This window comes from Trichinella spiralis, assembly GCF_000181795.1.
Source record: "Trichinella spiralis strain ISS 195 chromosome Unknown Scfld4, whole genome shotgun sequence".
In the NCBI taxonomy this organism is placed as follows: Eukaryota; Metazoa; Nematoda; class Enoplea; order Trichinellida; family Trichinellidae; genus Trichinella; species Trichinella spiralis.
In genome coordinates this window covers 4,448,420-4,467,185 of record NW_003526943.1, presented here as the reverse complement: position 1 = coordinate 4,467,185, position 18,766 = coordinate 4,448,420, and the positions used below count along the sequence as shown (strand labels likewise).

At 34.5% G+C, this 18,766-nt stretch overlaps 4 protein-coding genes across 4 annotated transcripts; 1 reads left to right on the top strand and 3 right to left on the bottom strand.

Annotated features, from left to right (window-relative positions):
• Positions 1–37: 37 nt before the first annotated feature.
• Tsp_01099 (exonuclease family protein) lies at positions 38–3,630 on the bottom strand. Its single transcript, XM_003376870.1, has 12 exons — positions 3,525–3,630; positions 2,619–3,451; positions 2,412–2,549; positions 2,218–2,349; positions 1,990–2,143; positions 1,767–1,922; positions 1,694–1,720; positions 1,362–1,509; positions 1,007–1,292; positions 828–948; positions 567–625; positions 38–64 (listed from the first exon to the last, which is right to left on the bottom strand). Exons 1-12 carry the CDS (start codon positions 3,628–3,630, stop codon positions 38–40), a joined length of 2,187 nt encoding a protein of 728 aa, XP_003376918.1.
• Positions 3,631–5,567: 1,937 nt separating this feature from the next.
• Tsp_01100 (nucleolar MIF4G domain-containing protein 1) lies at positions 5,568–6,563 on the top strand. The gene is made up of 3 exons (XM_003376869.1): positions 5,568–6,236; positions 6,327–6,368; positions 6,456–6,563. The coding sequence occupies exons 1-3, from the start codon at positions 5,568–5,570 to the stop codon at positions 6,561–6,563; spliced, it is 819 nt and encodes a 272-aa protein (XP_003376917.1).
• A 2,996-nt stretch (positions 6,564–9,559) lies between these two features.
• Positions 9,560–11,725, bottom strand: Tsp_01101 (EB module family protein). The gene is made up of 5 exons (XM_003376868.1): positions 11,590–11,725; positions 10,949–11,086; positions 10,753–10,866; positions 10,388–10,555; positions 9,560–10,266 (listed from the first exon to the last, which is right to left on the bottom strand). Exons 1-5 carry the CDS (start codon positions 11,723–11,725, stop codon positions 9,560–9,562), a joined length of 1,263 nt encoding a protein of 420 aa, XP_003376916.1.
• Positions 11,726–12,795: 1,070 nt separating this feature from the next.
• Positions 12,796–17,749, bottom strand: Tsp_01102 (putative PH domain protein). The gene is made up of 12 exons (XM_003376867.1): positions 17,624–17,749; positions 17,158–17,347; positions 16,878–17,083; positions 16,633–16,803; positions 16,023–16,091; positions 15,771–15,848; positions 15,524–15,683; positions 15,151–15,347; positions 14,939–15,082; positions 14,742–14,852; positions 14,099–14,200; positions 12,796–14,022 (listed from the first exon to the last, which is right to left on the bottom strand). The coding sequence occupies exons 1-12, from the start codon at positions 17,747–17,749 to the stop codon at positions 12,796–12,798; spliced, it is 2,781 nt and encodes a 926-aa protein (XP_003376915.1).
• Positions 17,750–18,766: the final 1,017 nt, after the last annotated feature.

The following is an 18,766-nucleotide window of genomic DNA, read 5'->3' as shown; positions in this document are numbered from 1 at the left end:
AGGGCAACTACCGACCTAAGGCACATCGTTTCTTTCTTTACCGAAGATGACGTATCACTTCATACTGTAAATATATATATCCTGAAAATTATATTCAGCCTACAATGCAGCAAAAGAATACTATACAATTTAGAATTAAAAAACTAGTTGCGAACATTTCATAAATTTCATTTATTTTTATGAAAATAAATGAAAAATGATGAAAATATTTTTGAAAAAACAACATAAATGACAATCTTATAACATTTGTAAAAATTGCACGAAAAACAGAAAAAATTTTCAGTTTCGCAAATAAATGTCATACACATCAGAAAAAAATCGAAAAGAAATTACTTTTAATTTATTACTCCTTTATAAAACATAAAAAATTTAAATTCTTCCTCAAAGCATGAGGAAAAAGTAAAATTTAAATAAAATCTACGAAAAATTAACAGCAATAATAACAAAACAAACTTTTAATTAAGATAAAGATGCAACGTAAACGTAATGTGAGAGATCAATAAAAACAGTTTGTCTTGGTTGATTATGAAAATCTATCTTCATTCCAATTTTCAATATCGTCCGACTTTACACTTCATCAGTTCCATACAAGCAGACGCATCTTCTTTACTATCGTGTCCTCCGACTGTAAAACAATTTATTCATTAGAAGGTTGTAAAATGAAATTTGACAAACAATTTAAAAAATTAATAATAAATTTTATAAAATACCAAAATGAATATTGCATAAAAGCGTGCTAGAACTATTTATTCTCAATATTTAAAAAGTTGTAAAAGTGGCAAAACGTTGATTTGGTCGCGAGAAAAAAAATTTCAAATTATGATCACCGTTTTCTTGAATAATTTTTTTCAAATATTCCATTGCTAAACTTTTCAGCGCCCTTTTGTAAGGCAAACCACGACGATGCGGAAATACAACGGATGTATCGACAACTTTCATATGGATTAACTGCAATAAATGAATGAATGCAATAGTTGAGAAAAAGCAGAAAATAAAAAAAATTTACCTTCAGTGCCCGTAAATCACAATCTAAGCTGTGACCAATTAAAATTGAATCTGGTGAAAAAATTTCGCTCAAATCTTTCTGCACATCTTCCAGCGTCCATTCGGCCTTTGCCAGCTCTTGTTCAGTTATTCCACTGAAACGTGTGTTACAGTCGAGCAGGGCGCCGGGAGGTTTCACTAAACGTTCGTAAACGGTTTCCAAATTCCAATCCACCACGGTCACCCTTGCCAACATGCTGCCAATTGTGGTATATACCATTTCACAATCCAAAGCAAAAACGCTTTTTCTATATAAAATACAAATATGCAGCAATAATTTAAAAAAAACAATAATAATAATAATAATAATAAATTACTTCTTCTGCTTAAAACCAGCCGTGTGAATGTAGTTGTTCAATTCCGATTCCGGACTAACACGAGTAACATGACAATTCGCCATACAACATCCATCAGATTGAAGATCACCTTTGCAACACGTGTGCTGCAGATCAGTACTTCCCGAAGCTTGAATAGATGAAGTAAATTTTTTTAACAAAATTCACGTTAGCGTAAAAATATTGCATTTCAAAATAATTTAAATTTAATAAAATATTCTTACATCGCACATTGAAAGCTTTCCCAAAGTGATAAACACATCGATCCTGTCTATCCGGGTACATCCAGTCAGGCGTCAAATAAAAGCTCTTACCACAACGATCACATTGTCGCTTTTTATCTAAAATAATAACTTTTCATAAATTTCCACTAATAGGAAAAAAAACAATCTTTTTCACCATCAACAGGGAGGTAGGTTTTCGCAACTTCTTTTTTTGAAAAATATGCACGGGTAAAATTTGTCGGATCTGGCAACGGAAAGCCGTGTGCTTGAAGATCATCCAAGCTCAACACAAACCGTTCAAGCTTATTGTAAAACAAATCTTCAAGCGGGAAAAAATTTTTTATAAACATATAATATAAAGTGGAAAACATTATCCTGCGATCTACCAAGTAAAACTTGCGAGTCCACAGCACTATAGGAAGAAACAGATCGAATGCTCAGCTGACCATCTTTGATACGTTTCAATCGATGTATTGCCGCGACGTTGTATGTCATTTTGTGTTGACAAGATCTGCACAAAAATTCTTCCTCTTTTTGAGCCTGAAAATTTATTTACATATAATTATTTTACAAATGAAAAACAAAATGATGCAGGCAAATTTCATACGACATACCTTTTCCAAAGCTTGTTCTTCCGTTGCACCCTGCTGTAAAAATGCGTCGATAAAATAATTTAAAATAGTTTGCCGCACAGTGAATGGAATTTTCAAATGGCTACCAGGTACAATGACCGGTCTTTTGATAAGCTGGAAAGAAGAAAAAAATAAACAAGTTTATGTGCACATGGAAAGCTGAAATCCACTAAAACCTTTTGGGTGTTTTCTTTTTTCACAGATCTCAACTGCTTGATTGCCAATTCTGCATTGATACTGTTGTTTTCAAGCGTTGTTGTTTTTTCAGGTTTAATATCGGCAGGCAACGTAGAAAACATAGCACCAGGATCATTCTGCAATGAGAAAAAAAATCGACCATTTCATCACAAAATACGCAGTAAAATAATCGAGAATACACATACCTTTACAATAGTGGCTTTTTCAACTGGTTCTGGCTGATGAGATGTCGAAGCTAGCTGACCAGTTTTATAAGCTGACCAGCGGATGTTGGACGAAGTGTTGTATTTCTGTTGAATCATGCTGGCTTCTTTTTCCAAAGCAACTTTCCTCTTCTCATAAGCAACTGACGCCGACTCCAGAACCGTATCTTCGTCCACGCTGGGCACATTTGCATAGCTTTTCGCTTTTTCAACCAACAACGACTGAAACAATTGATCGGTGGTTTCGTCAACAGAGGGTTTTTCAACTTCATCTTCATCAACAGCGCAGAAAGCAATAAGACGGTCGTCGTCGGAATCTTCACCAAACAGATCCACTTTGCGAATCTTTTTCGGCGTGGACGTGGACAAATTGCCTGCATTGTCCAAAATTTCAACAACCTCTTCAGGCTTTTGCCTTTTAAGCTGGGAAATTGGCTGTTCTTCGACGATCAACAAGTTGGGCGTGGACGAGGGGCATTTTTCCAATTCCCCTGCAACTGGTGGGGATGTCTCTTGTTCGGCTGCGGAAGAAGAAGATACCGGCGATGAGGTTGGTTCGGATTTTGTTAGATCAATAATTTCAACACTGCACGGCGTTGGACAGGATTGGGCATTTTCCAATTGTCGAGCTTTACGACGCTTTTCTCGGTCTTCTTTTCGTTTTTTCAACTCCGCAATTGGAGTTGGAGTGTACGCAACAGCAACGGCTGCGGCTGGAGCAGCAGAAGAGGGAGAAGAAGAACAATTATTATCATTCGAATAAGCCGTTGTTGATTTATTATTAACTTCAGAAGAATTGGTTTTTTTATGAACAGCTAAAATAATCACAATAAACACATATAAAATTGTGCAATAATTCGAATTGACAAATACATGATCAAGTCATACCTTTCGAAGATTCTTGATGCGAGAAAAAACAATATGGCCTATTGCAAGCACCGGTTGAAAAGAATGGACATGAAAACTGTCCGAACCTATTGTTCGAAGGAAACATTTTTTATCCAATTTCCATCATTTTTCAATTAATGATAAGCTAAAAAAACCTTCTCAAATGCTCAATTAAATAAAAAAACACTTCTTGTAAGAGCAAGATAATCGCTGATTATTATAAACAGTTCTTAATTGAAGCAGAACAACATAACTGATATATTTAATACTGTGATTAAAAACACGCAATTGGGTAAAGATAAAATGCAAAATTAAATGTGTCATTCGACGCCAGAAGGCAATACGAAGGAAATGTAGTCGCCTAAGGCACCCCACGAGCTTCGGTTCATTTGATAAATCCAAATCCAGACAAATAAGCACATAAACCAGACGCCAGCGCCAATCATTGAATAAATTACATCTAAAACAAAAAAAAATAATCATAACTAATAATGAAATAATAACAATAATCAGCCTCCATAAATCAACTTCAAATTTCTGCCAAATAAAATGCGGAATTTTTCTATATATGTGTAGTATTAACAAACAAACAGTGATGAAAATACAAAGAAATTTCAAGAAAATCAATCAAAATTTAAAAAATAAAATAATCAGAATAATCTAATAACAAGATTGAATTTCATATGCCAACTACTATTACATTAAAATACGAATTTCTTTGTAAAAGAAATTATCACATCGAAAATCTATAATTATAAATTTTCATAAAGTTTAGAATTGATTATATATTACAATTGACTTCTAATCGTAAAAGCATACAAAACCCATTTCATAAACTTGCAGTCACTAATTGAATTTTTCTTGAAATTTCTAAAATAATATAAGTTCAAACTACTATTTAAAAATTAAGAAAATGCAAATTTTGTCATAAACTGCATTGAATACGTCTACGGTAAATATTTAACCTTGTAAATCACATTGCATATGCGTATAAATCGTAAGAAAACAGCCACTCAAAATGTTATATTACACATATTTTCTGCTCAAATAAATAACAACTAATTTACTAGTTATATTAAAAAAGGCAGAATAATAAAAATAAATGAAAAATAGCATACTGGTAGCATTTCTCATAGCAACTATTCAGTGCGAAAAATTCTTATCAATAAAGCGGATGTAAATTTGCTGAGATGTTTAGTTCATGTGAAATCGTCTGTTAAGCGATGCGATAGGTGTTACGTACATCTTTTGATTTCACGTTGTTCTTCAAAATGTGGTTTACGCAAAAAAGCTTGATAGAAAAACCACATCGAATTGACGATCCATAACAATGGCAACATACCAAACCCGCCTGAAATACAGTGCTGTGATTTATTTAACTTTACAAACAACAAATGAAATGTGAATGCAAAAAATGCAATATAATGAATTTAGTTCAATAACAGGCTACAGCTATTTTTGATTACAAACAAAATTAATGCATAAATTAAAAGAAAACTTTAAGATTTAACGCATGGACGCATGGTTCTAGTAGAAAATAACTAAGCAAACTGATGCGCAGCATGTTTAAGATTGTACTTACTGGTTTCTTCATCGCATCAAAATATTACTTATCAGATTTGTAAAAATACCGTTTGCTTAAATGAAAACTTTAAAATCCAATTATTACCATAAAAATATATTCGGCAAAGACGTAGCTTATCCTTGTCGCTGATTTTCTCCAAATTCATATCAGCTAACTCTTATTTTTATTGTTCACAAAGATAAACTAACGCATAGTTATGAAAATGGTAACTATTTACAAAAGTCAACTTTCAGCAAGTAGAAGGCTTCAAATAAAATTACAGTAAATGAAGCATTTACAACTGTAACGATAAAACTTGCTTATCAATTCTTCTGTAAAATAGATTGATTTTATTTGGTGCACAGTTTTACTGACCTAGTTGTTGTTGGCATGCCGTTGGAAATTGTTTAATAGTCTACAGGTTAAGACTGGGCACTTATTAGCTGTGCAATTGATATTGTACAGTAGAAAGTCTGAACATGGAATGGCTCAATTTGATTGTTTTGATGGGCGATGCACTTCGGGATTGTCAGAACGGTGGTAGTAAAACGTTTAATTTGAAGTGCTCTTGTCCAAAGTTGTTCACTGGTAATTATTGTCAGCATATTAAATGTGTAAACGGTGGTATCAAACGCCCGAATGAGACTTGTGTTTGTCCGGATGCGAAGCACTACACCGGCCGTCATTGTGAAACTCTTATGTGTGAAAACGGGGGAATAGCAAACGAATTTGGCTCATGCAATTGTTCGTCAGCTTGGTACACTGGACAGTTTTGTGAGTACTCGGTTTGGTGGAGTCTGTTTTATTGCATCATAGTTCTTATTGTTGTGTTTGTTACGTTCGTTTTTATATGCTGGTTGCGTAAATTTTGTCGTTCAAAACGAAACACTCAAATAGGCAACGTAACGGCTGGAAGACAGGGAAATTTGGAATGTCAATTAAACGGCGGTCAGTCTGAGATGTCCTTCCTGCCACGTGCCAGTCGTTACAAGCAACGGAGAGGAACAAGCAGTCAACATCGCCCCGAACCACTGTTCACTGCTTCTCATGGTCACCGTCACCAACAGCAATCTGTGGAGAAGCCTTCGTCTGATTATCCCGAAGCTCCACCTCCACCTTACGAAGCTGCTTTATTCATGAAGAAATACGTTTGCAACCTAAACGAGTAGAATTGGTTTTGTGTGACACCGTTTTAGGGCTACAATACTTGTCTTATACTTTCGAAAATATATTTTCAGCTCATCTCAAGTATTGGCTTCATTATCTACCTTGCCGGGCAAGTTTAGCACTTCTTATTTGGTATAAACATCTGTATTTACATTTTACTATTATTCATTCGTCTTTTGAAATTAAAACAATAGTTTCAGCTCATGTTTGATAGCTTGGTGCATTGTAATCGCATTGTTATTTATTTACATACCATGTTTTATTTTAAACGTTTTTACGCACTCAGTTTTCTATGCACAGCATTCTAAAAGAAACCAAAGCGAATTGTTCAATTTATACTGAAATGAACATCATGTGTGTGTGTGTGATTCACAAATTTTTAGAAATGTTTGTTCATTCAATGTGACTGACTATTGTAAAATCATTATTTTTCAACTGCATTGAAAAGTTTTGCAAAAATATGAATTGGATATTGTTTTTTCTTCTTGATTCTCGGTCAGTTTACATTCAATGTATGTATAATTCAGTCCTTTTGATCTTGGAGAACGTGACTACTTTTGCTTTTTATATTTTGGCAGGAGTAAATTCAAACTTGGTAGTTTAACTAAAACGTTGATTTTACACTATTTTGTACTTTACCTCAGTAGTAGGGTGAAGTTGATTTGAACAAATCAGTTGGAATGATTTTAAATATTGCATGATTCATTCTAAATGTACATATGCGCCCGAAGCTTCATGCATATGTAATTTTTCATCATACAGTAAAAAAACAAACCAAGTGCAATTTTTGAATAAATCATTTTAGTGATATTTAATTCAACATCGTGAAAAATATTGAAACGAATATAATGTGACCGTCCATTACAGGGACAACTGTCTGTTTTCCATATTATTACTGCGAAATGAAATACAAATTGGCAAAAATTTCCACGTGTACCATTACATAACTATGTGATATTGAAAATTTATTTTACATTATTATATTCAAACCAATATTTCAAATGTGAATAATTTACTGCTGACAAATACTGTTTTATTAAATAGAATGTTATTTTATTGTTTGAGGTTTAGTAGCTCATTATTATTTAAACCTGCAAATTATTATCCATTTTTTACAGTAATACGTGCGTAAAAGTAAGAAATTAACGTTGATAAAAAGAATGATGATTTTGTGTTTCAGTTAATGATAAATGCATCATATCATGGTCACTCATGTATCATATTTTCTTCAGTATGTTACAAATATCAGCGGAAATGGAAAATAAGCGGGGAATTCTAAAAGTTTGTATGTCTTTTGTACTGTTGTATGATTCTTTAAGTAAAATATTTTAAAAATTTTTATATTCGAATAAATTTTTATATAGAAATAAAATTTACTTACTTATTTGAGCTGTCTACTTTGTTTTGTTGTTTGTTCTACTTTTGGGTTCAATATTGTATTAACGTTTATTTTTTTGACCACAGTTTATCTTATACATATGCATATATATATGTGTGTGTGTGTATGAAATTTCACTTCTGTTTTGAAGGTTCTTTAATTTTCAAGGTCGATAATTTTTATGATTTTATGTATTCTTGTCAGTTATTTCGCAGTATACTTTACTCGCAGTTTCGCTTTTACTGTGAAGTTATACACTGCGATAAATTATTGGATTTTCACCGCATTACGCAGTTATATATCTGCAATATGAACAAAATCCAACAGACATTAAAGTTTTCCTTTTCAACTGATAATACTTTTTTTTACTAATGTGGGTACGACATTAACTGCTGAATACTGATTATTGTCAAATGATTGTTTTTCTTAATGTTTATTGTGTCATCTTGCATTTTTAAGGGTGTTTTATTTTATTAGACTAGTTTTAATTGTCAGTGTTTCTATTCATTTTATTATGAATTATTTTAGAAAATCAGCATGTAAACATATTGTCAAACATATCATCGCTGCAAGAAATGGCGAAGTTGTTCACTTCTAATGGTAAGTATTTTATTAGTGGTGCTCTTGCATAGTTTGTTAAATTTATTTGAGCGTCTTTGCATTTATGCTAAAGCTGAGAAATATTGTTTTGTGTTGTTATTATTGTTTTGAAGTGATTTTTAAAATTGTTTGGTGTTGGATGAAGAGATTGCTGAATGACACAATTGTTCTTGCAGATAGCATAGGAAATAATTTGTCATATGTCATTTATTGTATCATATTTTGAAGAAACTTTTCAAAAAATTTTCACTGTTTTCAAAACAACTAGATAAAGCAGCATGAAATGGTTATTATTCTGTTGTGTCCTGCATGTATAAATGACAATAAATTAAATTTTCTATTAAAATTGAGTGTGCTTCAGTTAATGCTTTTTGAATATAAATCATTTAAAAAAAGTATGAAGCTACTATTTTATTCAGACTATTATTATTATTTTTAAAAAGGTGAATTATTTCTTTTAATATTTGAAAGGTTGAAAGGTAAATTTCCATCAGATTATGCAAATTTATTGTACAACTATTTTGAAATGCGTAAAGCTTCATCGGTAATTAGGAAGAAGAAAACAGCACACACACACACACACATATATATATATATGTACATTTGACATTGGTAAAATACAACAGCGAAAATTAGTACGTAAAGCTGCTAAAGTATTTACCGATTTATCTGCTTATGATTGTATTTTTCTTGCGTTGTGTATACCGTGAGAAAAATTTGCCCATAAAATTTTTATCTTTACTACCGATTGATGTGATTTCATTTCAAGATAAACAAATTTTTGAAATTCATGTTTTCTTTTTTGAATATTACTTGTTATTTATCAATCGAAAAAAATGTCATGTACTGATTGTTTTACCCTAACGCATGGATAATTTCACGTGCACGACGTGTTTTCTGTTGTTCCACTGTGTAGTAGTGGAAAAGTAATTTTATTGATTTACTTTTTTTTTAAACAGCCGATACTGTTGAAATAAATTTTCAAATTTGTTGCAAGTAGGTGAGTGGCTTGAAGCAAGTTAAATATTCGAATAAAAATTCAATTTCAACTTCAGAAGAAAAATCATTACAAAGTTAATAAATAAATTAAACATACCATGTGGAGATGTGAAATATTTTATAAAGGGAACAGATTATCTTTTTTATCTTGAATTTATTTATTATTGAAAAAGTGAAATTGTTCATTTCAACATTTAATCGTTTAATATAAAATGTTGTAATACTTTTAAATGAATAAAATATTTTAAAATAACAATAGAGAAGAAAAAGTAGAACTGAAGAATAATGAATGATAAAGGTTGTTTGTTTAAAGCGGAATATGAAGTTTTATCCGATAAATATATTTTGAAAACCTTTCAAAAATCCGTCAATATTCAGCGGATCGTCAGGATTGACGCAAGCTTTCATGCTGGGCTTGAAGTGACAGTTGCATTCGCATCGTCCTTCACGACACTGGGCATTCCGTGGACATTGAAAATCGACAAAACACTGATGGGCCAGTTTGACTTTTTTATAACACTGTTCGGCAATTTCAATAGACAACGTTGGACATCGTCGGACACAAGTTGGATATGTGGTGTTGACTTGATCGAAGTCCGCATTGCAGCGGCAACGATTCTGCAAGCAGCTCATCCGCCTGCCTCCTTCACATTGTTCGTCGTTGACGCACGCATCACCCCAGTGGGCGACCGGATAGCAGCGATTGTTGATCCAATATGGCGTCGGATTTCTGCAAGGCCGAGGGCAGCACAGTTTTGCACTGTAGCCGCCACTTTCGAAGTTGTGACAGAAATGTGTAGTCAATTCGGGACAACGACTGCCCAACGGAGAACCTTTGTTGCACGATTTGGTCGTATCCGCTTCACCAAACGGACACCGCAGTGGACAACAATGACCAATGCTGGGCTTGCCGTACGTGGCGCAGTAATAGCCGGCCGGACATGTGTCCATTTTTTCCACATTTTCTGTTATATCGCTCAGACCTTGTAAAATTCTCTTACACGTACGAATTGGTTGACTTCCGTCAGAACAAGCTGAAACAAAAATAAATTTCATATCTTTTCATTTTCACGTTTTTCAGTGCTGAAATTAATGAGAAAAAAACAGTTTCTTCTCATTCATACTGTAATTCCACAAAAGAAACTATTCCCTTACTTGCAACGCAGTTCGATCCCCGAGCTACAGTACCAGGAACACAAGTACAACGTCTGTTTTTGCATTCTGTAAATGCTGCCGCACAGTCGGAGTCGACTTCACAACTACCCCAAAGTTGTTGTGCTAATTTGCATTCCTGACCAATCAACGTTTGTCCGTGTGGACAATCTAAACAACCGATTTCTTGTTATTTTCATACTTTTTTTAAATAGCAGAATAACAACAAGCAGTGTTTATTCAATCATCAATGCAAATAAATTGTTTAAGCTTAATGAAAACAGAAACACGATCAGCATTTTCAGTTATTGCGAATAATTCACACAGTTTAGCATTTTTCCAAGTTAAACTGTAACGCACTTGCTTACCTACAGTACATGAATTGCCCACGCGTTTGGCATTCCAACAAATACAGTGGTTGTTACTGCAAACCAAAGGTGGTTTACATCTTGTCTGACAAGTTGCATTGATCAAAGCCGGAGCTAAATACATTTGAATATTTATTAAAATGCGAAAGAATTTTATTGAAAGTTTTATTCTGCGAAGGAATAAATACAATAATACCTGGTCGACAAACTTTCATTTTTCCATCAATGCTGTAATGTTCATGATCTGGTGGACAAGTGCACGTATTTCCTAAACAAGTCGTGTGCAGTCCAGCGCATTCTTCGTCATAAAGACAATACTCAGACACCATTGCATCTGAAATAAAATTTTAATGACAACTGGGAAGTTTTAATTCAATAAGGTGTTTCAGCTTGCAGTCTCACACAATCAGTATCGTACAATGACAATGAAACTAATCCAATAATGAATCAATTATAACAACACTACATATTTTATGGATCTTTCGCATCTGTGCATTTGGCAACTAAAATTTCACATTAGAGCCAAAGTGTAATAACAATAATTCTGTGTTAGTTATTTTTTCACTTGTAAGATTTTTCATTGGAATTACGTCTGTTGACATGAAACGAATTTCACTTTCTTTTCTTCAAACAAAATTGTCACAACGTATTATTATAAATATTTAATATGATCTATTATCCCTGACGAGTATTAAGTAAGAACAGCTTTACAATTTCATTACATCAACCAAATGGATGGATATCAGAGAAATCAAATTACAAAATGTTTCACTGGAAAATTGAAAAATAACGAAATAATATGCATTCAGTATGAATGATATCGAATGAAACACTCACTTCTACATGCCGGTTTGATAGACAAAGACACTTTAAAGTTCAGAAGCGAAAATACAATCACCCATGTAAGCCAACTGCGCATCTGGGACAAAAATCCCCAACAATAATAATAATGCTGATTGTAGTACACGTCCATTTTTGCAAGTAATTTTTCTTCACTGCTCAAGTTGGAATTGACAAAATAACAATTTCTCTCTCTTACATCATACTTTCACGTCTGAAAAGCAGTGAGCTGAACAATTGGGCCACGCAACTGGTTACTACTTACTTGCTTACTTGATGTTCTTCTTTGACATGCCCACATTTCAACAACTAGTCTAATTTTTATAAATATGCACATATATACATACATATACGTATATGTATATGCTTGCTTGTAAAGAGATGTTCTCCATTGTTAGCATACAGATTGACAATTTTATCAACTTTTTTTTATTTATTTCTTTTTTGCGGCCTTTTCTATTTTTGAAAATGGTGGTGGCATTAATGCAATTAGTGTTTAGCAATTTTACATGTGCTTTGGAACATGAATGATTGTACATGCACAACACGCTCAACGATGAAAAAAAATGCACGCGTGCTTGTGCGTAATTTGAAAACCAAAAGCAATAATTAGCTTTTGTCTGCTAGAATAATAATTACATTTTTTTAATTTTGGTTAACCTCACAGAACAAACCTTAGTTAACGTCGAAATCAATTTAAAATTAGCATACTTTTACAATACACAACTAAATGATTTTCAAGGATAATAGCTACAAAAAACCGGTTATGATTTTTTTCTCACACAAATGTACTTATTAATCAAATATATTTTATTTGGAAAATGGCACTCCGTTTTTCTGTCACACAAAATAAAATTTGCAATGTCGGAAAGTGCCTGTACTTTAACCGAACAACCAAAATGTAATAATGATAAATAATTGAAATATGTGCCACTGGCAGGATGATGTCGAGTGGAAAAAAAACGTCGCTTCTACATCAAGCTTGCAAAAATAAAAAAAAAATAAAACAGTATAATCAAAAAGCAATGCAGTAGTATATGTATATAATAATAATAAAAATTGAACATGAGAAAAATAAGTGCAATCAAAATGACATTTCATCAAACGTAATGCAAAATAAAATAATGAACACCGGCAAAATAAACAAAAACAAACAAATAAACAAATTTCAAAATGCTGAATTGCAGTTTTCAACAATCAAAACTAGAGAGGTGTAGAGGAAGAACCTTCCAGTTGGCGCAGGCGCTTCTGCATTGCTTGTTGCAATTCCATGTGGAAATTGTTCGCGGCATTTTCGTTACTTCGGGCAGGCGTTGGAGGAGGGGGCGGAGATGGGTGTGGCACTTTCTGCTGCTTGACAAACTTAGCCGTAGTATTGTTGCTATTGTTCACCGGCCCTGCTGCTATTGTTGACAAAGATGTGGTCAATTTTGTAGCATCGCTGCGTTTCGGTGGTGGAGGAGGCGGAGGTTTGGCGCCCAATCGTGCTGATGATGAAGTGGAACTGCTGATGCTCGCCGTCGGCGAAACAGACGACTGATGATTATGATAATTATTATGCTGATGAGTAGTAGTGTAACAGTTCAAAGGTGGCGGAGCAGGAGGAGCAGGCAACAACCCGTACTCCGAACAAACGGCTCTATTATTATTCGTCAATGATCCATTTTTGTCCACTTGTTGTATACCACTAGTCAAAGCGGAAGAAGCAACGGTAGTTGTAGTTGCTACAGTTACAACAGATGCAGTGTGCGTAAACAACGGTGGTGGTGGTGGAAACATCGCGGAGGACAATGACGATGATGAATCCGACATTTCATTACCAGTCAACAACGGTGGAGGAGGTGGAGGCAATTCTTCATCCGAATCCGCTTCCTCATCAAAATTGGCATCTGAATTCATCATTGTCATCACCATATCATGATTAGTGACATTAGTTGCAGCAGCAGAACTGTTAAAATATGGCTGTTGCAAGTGAGAACCAAGAACGTGCTGTATTTGTTGCTTCGTTGCTTCAGTCAACGGTATTTTCGGACAACTGGCCTTTGAAGGACGCCTTTTGATCGTACCCGTGCAAGAGTCGGTCTCAAAAGCATTCAGTGAACCCTGATCTGCAGAATCTGTAGTGCTTCCACTGCATATGCTTTTGGTATCACTTCCACCAGCACCGGCAGCATTTCGGCCGACCATTCCACCAATTGGACTGTCACAACCACTTCTTGGACCTTCGACCATAACCGGCATGTCCGTCACAACCATACTACGGGTCTGCATCTTATTGCTGTACGATCCTGCTTTATTCACATGAACACTGGAGTAGCTGGCAGTTGCAGAGCTCCTGTTTGAAACACTCAAACTGTCCATGCTTAAGCAAGACCAGACACCGCTACGATTACGTTGAGCTTCAAAATTTTCCAACAACTGTTGACCTCTCTATAAAACAAACAAACGAATTAATATGGATATATTATAACTCAGACAAAATTACAATCTGTTTTAATTAATTTACCTTAGCAAGTCGAATTCCAGTAAGCCATTTGTGATACGAACGTTCATCTTCTGCGCACAAATACTTGATATACTTCGACGCCTTTACTTGAATTTGAGGATGCTGAAAAGCAGCAACAGCATAACAAAAACATTGTTGCTATTATTCTAATTGTTGGTGCTATGTTGAACAAATAGTATAGTTATAGTTAGTCGGCTTAACCAACAGTTTCACAAACACACATTCGACTGTATAATTATTCTGATGGCAAAAAGAAAAACGAATATGTTGGAATCAACGTGAACAAGTAGAACTGGAACAGTCGGCCTGCTTCCTTTTCATTTATGCATTGTTCAAAAAGCCAATTATATATATATTGCCTCAATACATTGCTCTCATATTATACTTGCTTGCTTGCACAAATACTTCACGACTACCTTCACCGCAAGAAAATTGACAAAATTACATTACAAATTACTAATAAAAATACAACTTCTATCTTGTCCACTTCATACTATAAATTACAACTTCAAAACTACGATCAAAAATTGCAAAGCAAAAATAATATACACTAGCTACACCACGATACATCTTGAATATGATGAACATGCATAATTTTAATGAATATTCAAATAAAAAAATATGAAAAAAAGCCATTGCCAACCTTGAGAGCAAAACCCCAATCCGTCGGAGCTTTGTACTTCTTTTTCCAACCAACTGAACTGTAAACTTCTATTACATCGAATTGCATCAGGCGAACCAAATCCCTTGAGGACTAAAAATGAAAATAAAATTTTCAAATCACCCATTATTAAACTGCAGCAATGATAATATAATTGCACTAATATTTTTTGCGCATACCTTAGATTTTCCTTTTGGTACGTAATAAAGACCAGAACCTCGCAAAACGAATACATGTTTTTTCCACGACTTTTTGCCGTCGGATTTCAAATACAATACCCCTTCCAGTTCTGGAGGCTGCACTCGAGATGGGGAAAAAAATTCCTAAACATTCATCATACATTGGAGATTAGAAAATTATAATCTCACGTAGAAAAAAAAATAAGACACACCTCAATCAGTTGCCGTCGACCTTCAAGACTGAACACCGAATTTCTGTCAGAATGAGTATCGTCCAGTAAATATTTTTCAGGTTCCAAAAACACATGGTATTTGTCTCTGCGTTCCATCAAGAACAATTTGTTCGGCGATCCATGTGTCCACATCAGTATGTTTTCAATCAGATGTTCGTGGTCTTCGTAAATTCGTTCTAAACCAACAGAAAAAAGTTATAATAAATCACATTAATTATATGTCTATGCATCCATCCATCCATCCATCCATCCATCTATCTATCCTTCTATCTACATTCCAACCAACTCGCAAACATATGTTTAAACATAATGGTGGTAAAGCAATATGAGCACAACAACAAAACTTGCATACCCATATACAAATCCGGGTAAAATTCGACAATTGCATGATTAAGCGACACGTCGAGACGATGCTTTTCGGCAAGCAATTTCAACACATATGCAACACTCCATCGTTCGTCAATCAACATATTTAAACTTTTTCCATTTGGAGTGAAGATTTTCACGTAAAGCTGAAAATAAAAAAAAAACATCTTTTAAACTGCCAACAACATTGTACACGCAATGAAAAGTAAAAATATATATATATATATGTATACTTTTTTAATGCTAGCTTCTTTCATCTTTTCCAATGCAATTTTGATCTTTTCGTTCTTCAATCGTTCAGTAATCTCAGCCTAGAGCAAAAATTAACACATGCTAGTTCGATCAGTGAGTCCAGTCAGTCAATCAATCTCAGCCAGCAATATACTTGCTAACAGAAAAGATTTATATATAACTTCAACAACCACTACATATGAATAAACAAACTAACTATACATAAATGTATGTATGCGCGCACACATATATACCTCTGTCAGATTTTCCCGTTGAATTTCCTCTTTTACGTTTCGGATTTGGGCTTTAACTGCTTCAATCAACTGAAAACAACAAATAAAAATACATCAACTAACCAACATGTGCAACATATTTTAAATTCATTTTCAAACTCTGAAAATAAAAACACTGTGTTCACTGAACTGTTCAAAATTCTTTTCTAAAATGTACACACTATTTTTTTAAAAATTAAAAAGTTGCATATCTGCATAAACACAACTTTTGGCTAAATGCAATCTTTTCACAACTGCACATGTTAATGCAACTGTGTTCGCATTTAACTCTAAACTCGAAACATTCAAAAAGCGACTTTTATAAATTGAATAGGTTGTTGTAAATGTTCATTCGTCATTCAGAAAACAACCAAAAAACTAGCTAATCAGATTTCAGAAACGCATGTGATAAATGCAAAAAATGCATTACGGATAACAGTGTGCGGTGCTTTTTGTCAGTTGCTAGTTTTGTTTAAAGTATGTAAAAAAAGTCTGTGCATTTACACCAAGTAATCAAACAAAAAAGAGCATTCTACCCTCACACACACGTACATAATATATGTAACAATAATATTGGACAAAGCAATTTCACCTGCGTAGGCGAAGGTGTGGTCATAGAACCTCGCATACTGTCAGTAGTAGAACCACCACTTTCACCACTACGATTACTGCTTGATTGAGTCGATTCACTGAGAATGCTCATCGTATCACAGTAAGCTGAATCTGTGTCCGGACTTCTGCACCTTGCCTGAACATCTCCGCCCTAAATGAGAAATATAGATAAATGGAAAAGTAAGAACAAAAAAAAATAAAAGATAAAGTAAAATCCAATTTTACAGCTTTAACACGATCACCGGCATATGCAGCGGGTCCACCTCCATCGCTGCTCACTCGTGAATGACGACTGCCGCCAAGGCAAGAATCCTTCGAAACCGTTTTAGAACCTGTCGTCATCATCAAGCCAGGCATTTCTGGCGCGTTCAATTGACTTTCCAGAGCGCATAGTTCGCCAATCAGTGCGTCCAAATCCACATCCGCACTTTCTGCAAACACAAATTTCAAAAAAAAGGTGCTACTCTCTTTTGCTTTCAACGCACGCATAGACAAAAAATTTTACCTTCTAAATTAGCTTTGGAATATTTGTAAGAGTCGATCGACGGTTTCGGTGGGGGTACAGGCTTCGCAGCAGCATAGAAAGAAGCAGCAGTATCACCATGATTCCTGGTCGGGGTGGTCGGCATTAAAGATTCTTGGTGGTTGCTTCCAACAACAACGCTGCTATTCGTTGAACTCAAGCCGTCCAAACCCTGAAAAAAATACACAATACATAACACGTTAATATTAATACGTACAACAACAGAAAAAAAAAACGAATTTCTCTACTCTCTGTTGAGCGCGTAGAAAAAGAAATAAGCAACATCATTATTTATTGTTGCCTTTCAAGTTGGTGTACAGAAAAATAATACATAAAATGCCCTTCAAAGACTTGGCAGCATAAATAGCAAGTATGACAAAGTTTCTGTTTCCAAAAACCAACCAAACAGATAAATGGTAAAAATAAAAAGCGTAGAACTAGACAAAACAATTTTCCCACTCCATTCGCCTTCACATATTGTACAACTGAGTGACGTCATTGGCAGCGTTGTTGCAGCTAGTGCTGCTGCTGCTGTTGCAAAAGCAGCGCAACAAAAATAAATCGCGCAATACATACAACAAAACGGATTCATCGACACTGTTTTCTTCTCTCATTTACAAACCCAAAAAAATAAATAAACAAACTACCACAAGCAACAAACAAACAACCAAACACGCACCATTCGTCAAATAATAAAAAGCTTTCTAAAAAGCAAATGCAAGCAAAGCACACTCGCTGAACCGACCCGCTGACGCCGATCCATCGCCAGATAAGTGTATCTACACTCACTGTCAAGCTTCTCTTATCAGCTCCACAAGACCAAGCTCCATTACCAATTGAAACGATTTTGAACTTACCAACACGGTGAAAACAAAAAGCTTCTTATTTTTATTTCTCTCGTTATTCTCCATTTACCCTGTTTTCCTCTACCTCTCACTCCCCCCCCCCCCGTACTTTTGGCGAAAATAAATCTTCAATTTATAAAATATTTTAAAAAATCCATCTCCTCATACGCAAATGCAGAAACACAGACACAAGATTGCCAGAGCAACCAACCTACGAACACGCACAGTTAGCAGCTACTCAAATCTCAGGTATCCATCAATACCCCAATCGTTCCCTTTTATATAAATATAAATAAATATATCTATCAATAAAACTGATTAAAACTACGCATGCTGTTTTCGCTATTAGGAAATGTTTCACGTTGTGTGCGTGACATGCATAAGCGGAAATTGATGAAAAAGCAGGTGGAAAAAAAAGAGGGAAAAAAAATCAAAACTTACATGTCTCAAAATGGTAAAAATAAATCAACATATTTGACGTGCAACTATGAAACAGACTAGACTGCAGCATACAAGACCAATTCACAAAGCAACATGTTCAAATGGAGATCAAATTAACAGATTAAAACAAACGAATAAATGATAGATAAAATGCAACAAGCATTGAATTGACGCTATTGAACGAACACTGAACGAGCATGCATGTATAACAAATATAAAATGAAAAGCAAAATTCAATCAAGTCAGGTGAACAAGCCATACAAACACAACAAGCAAAGCTGAATTGCATCGCTACTTGCAGAATA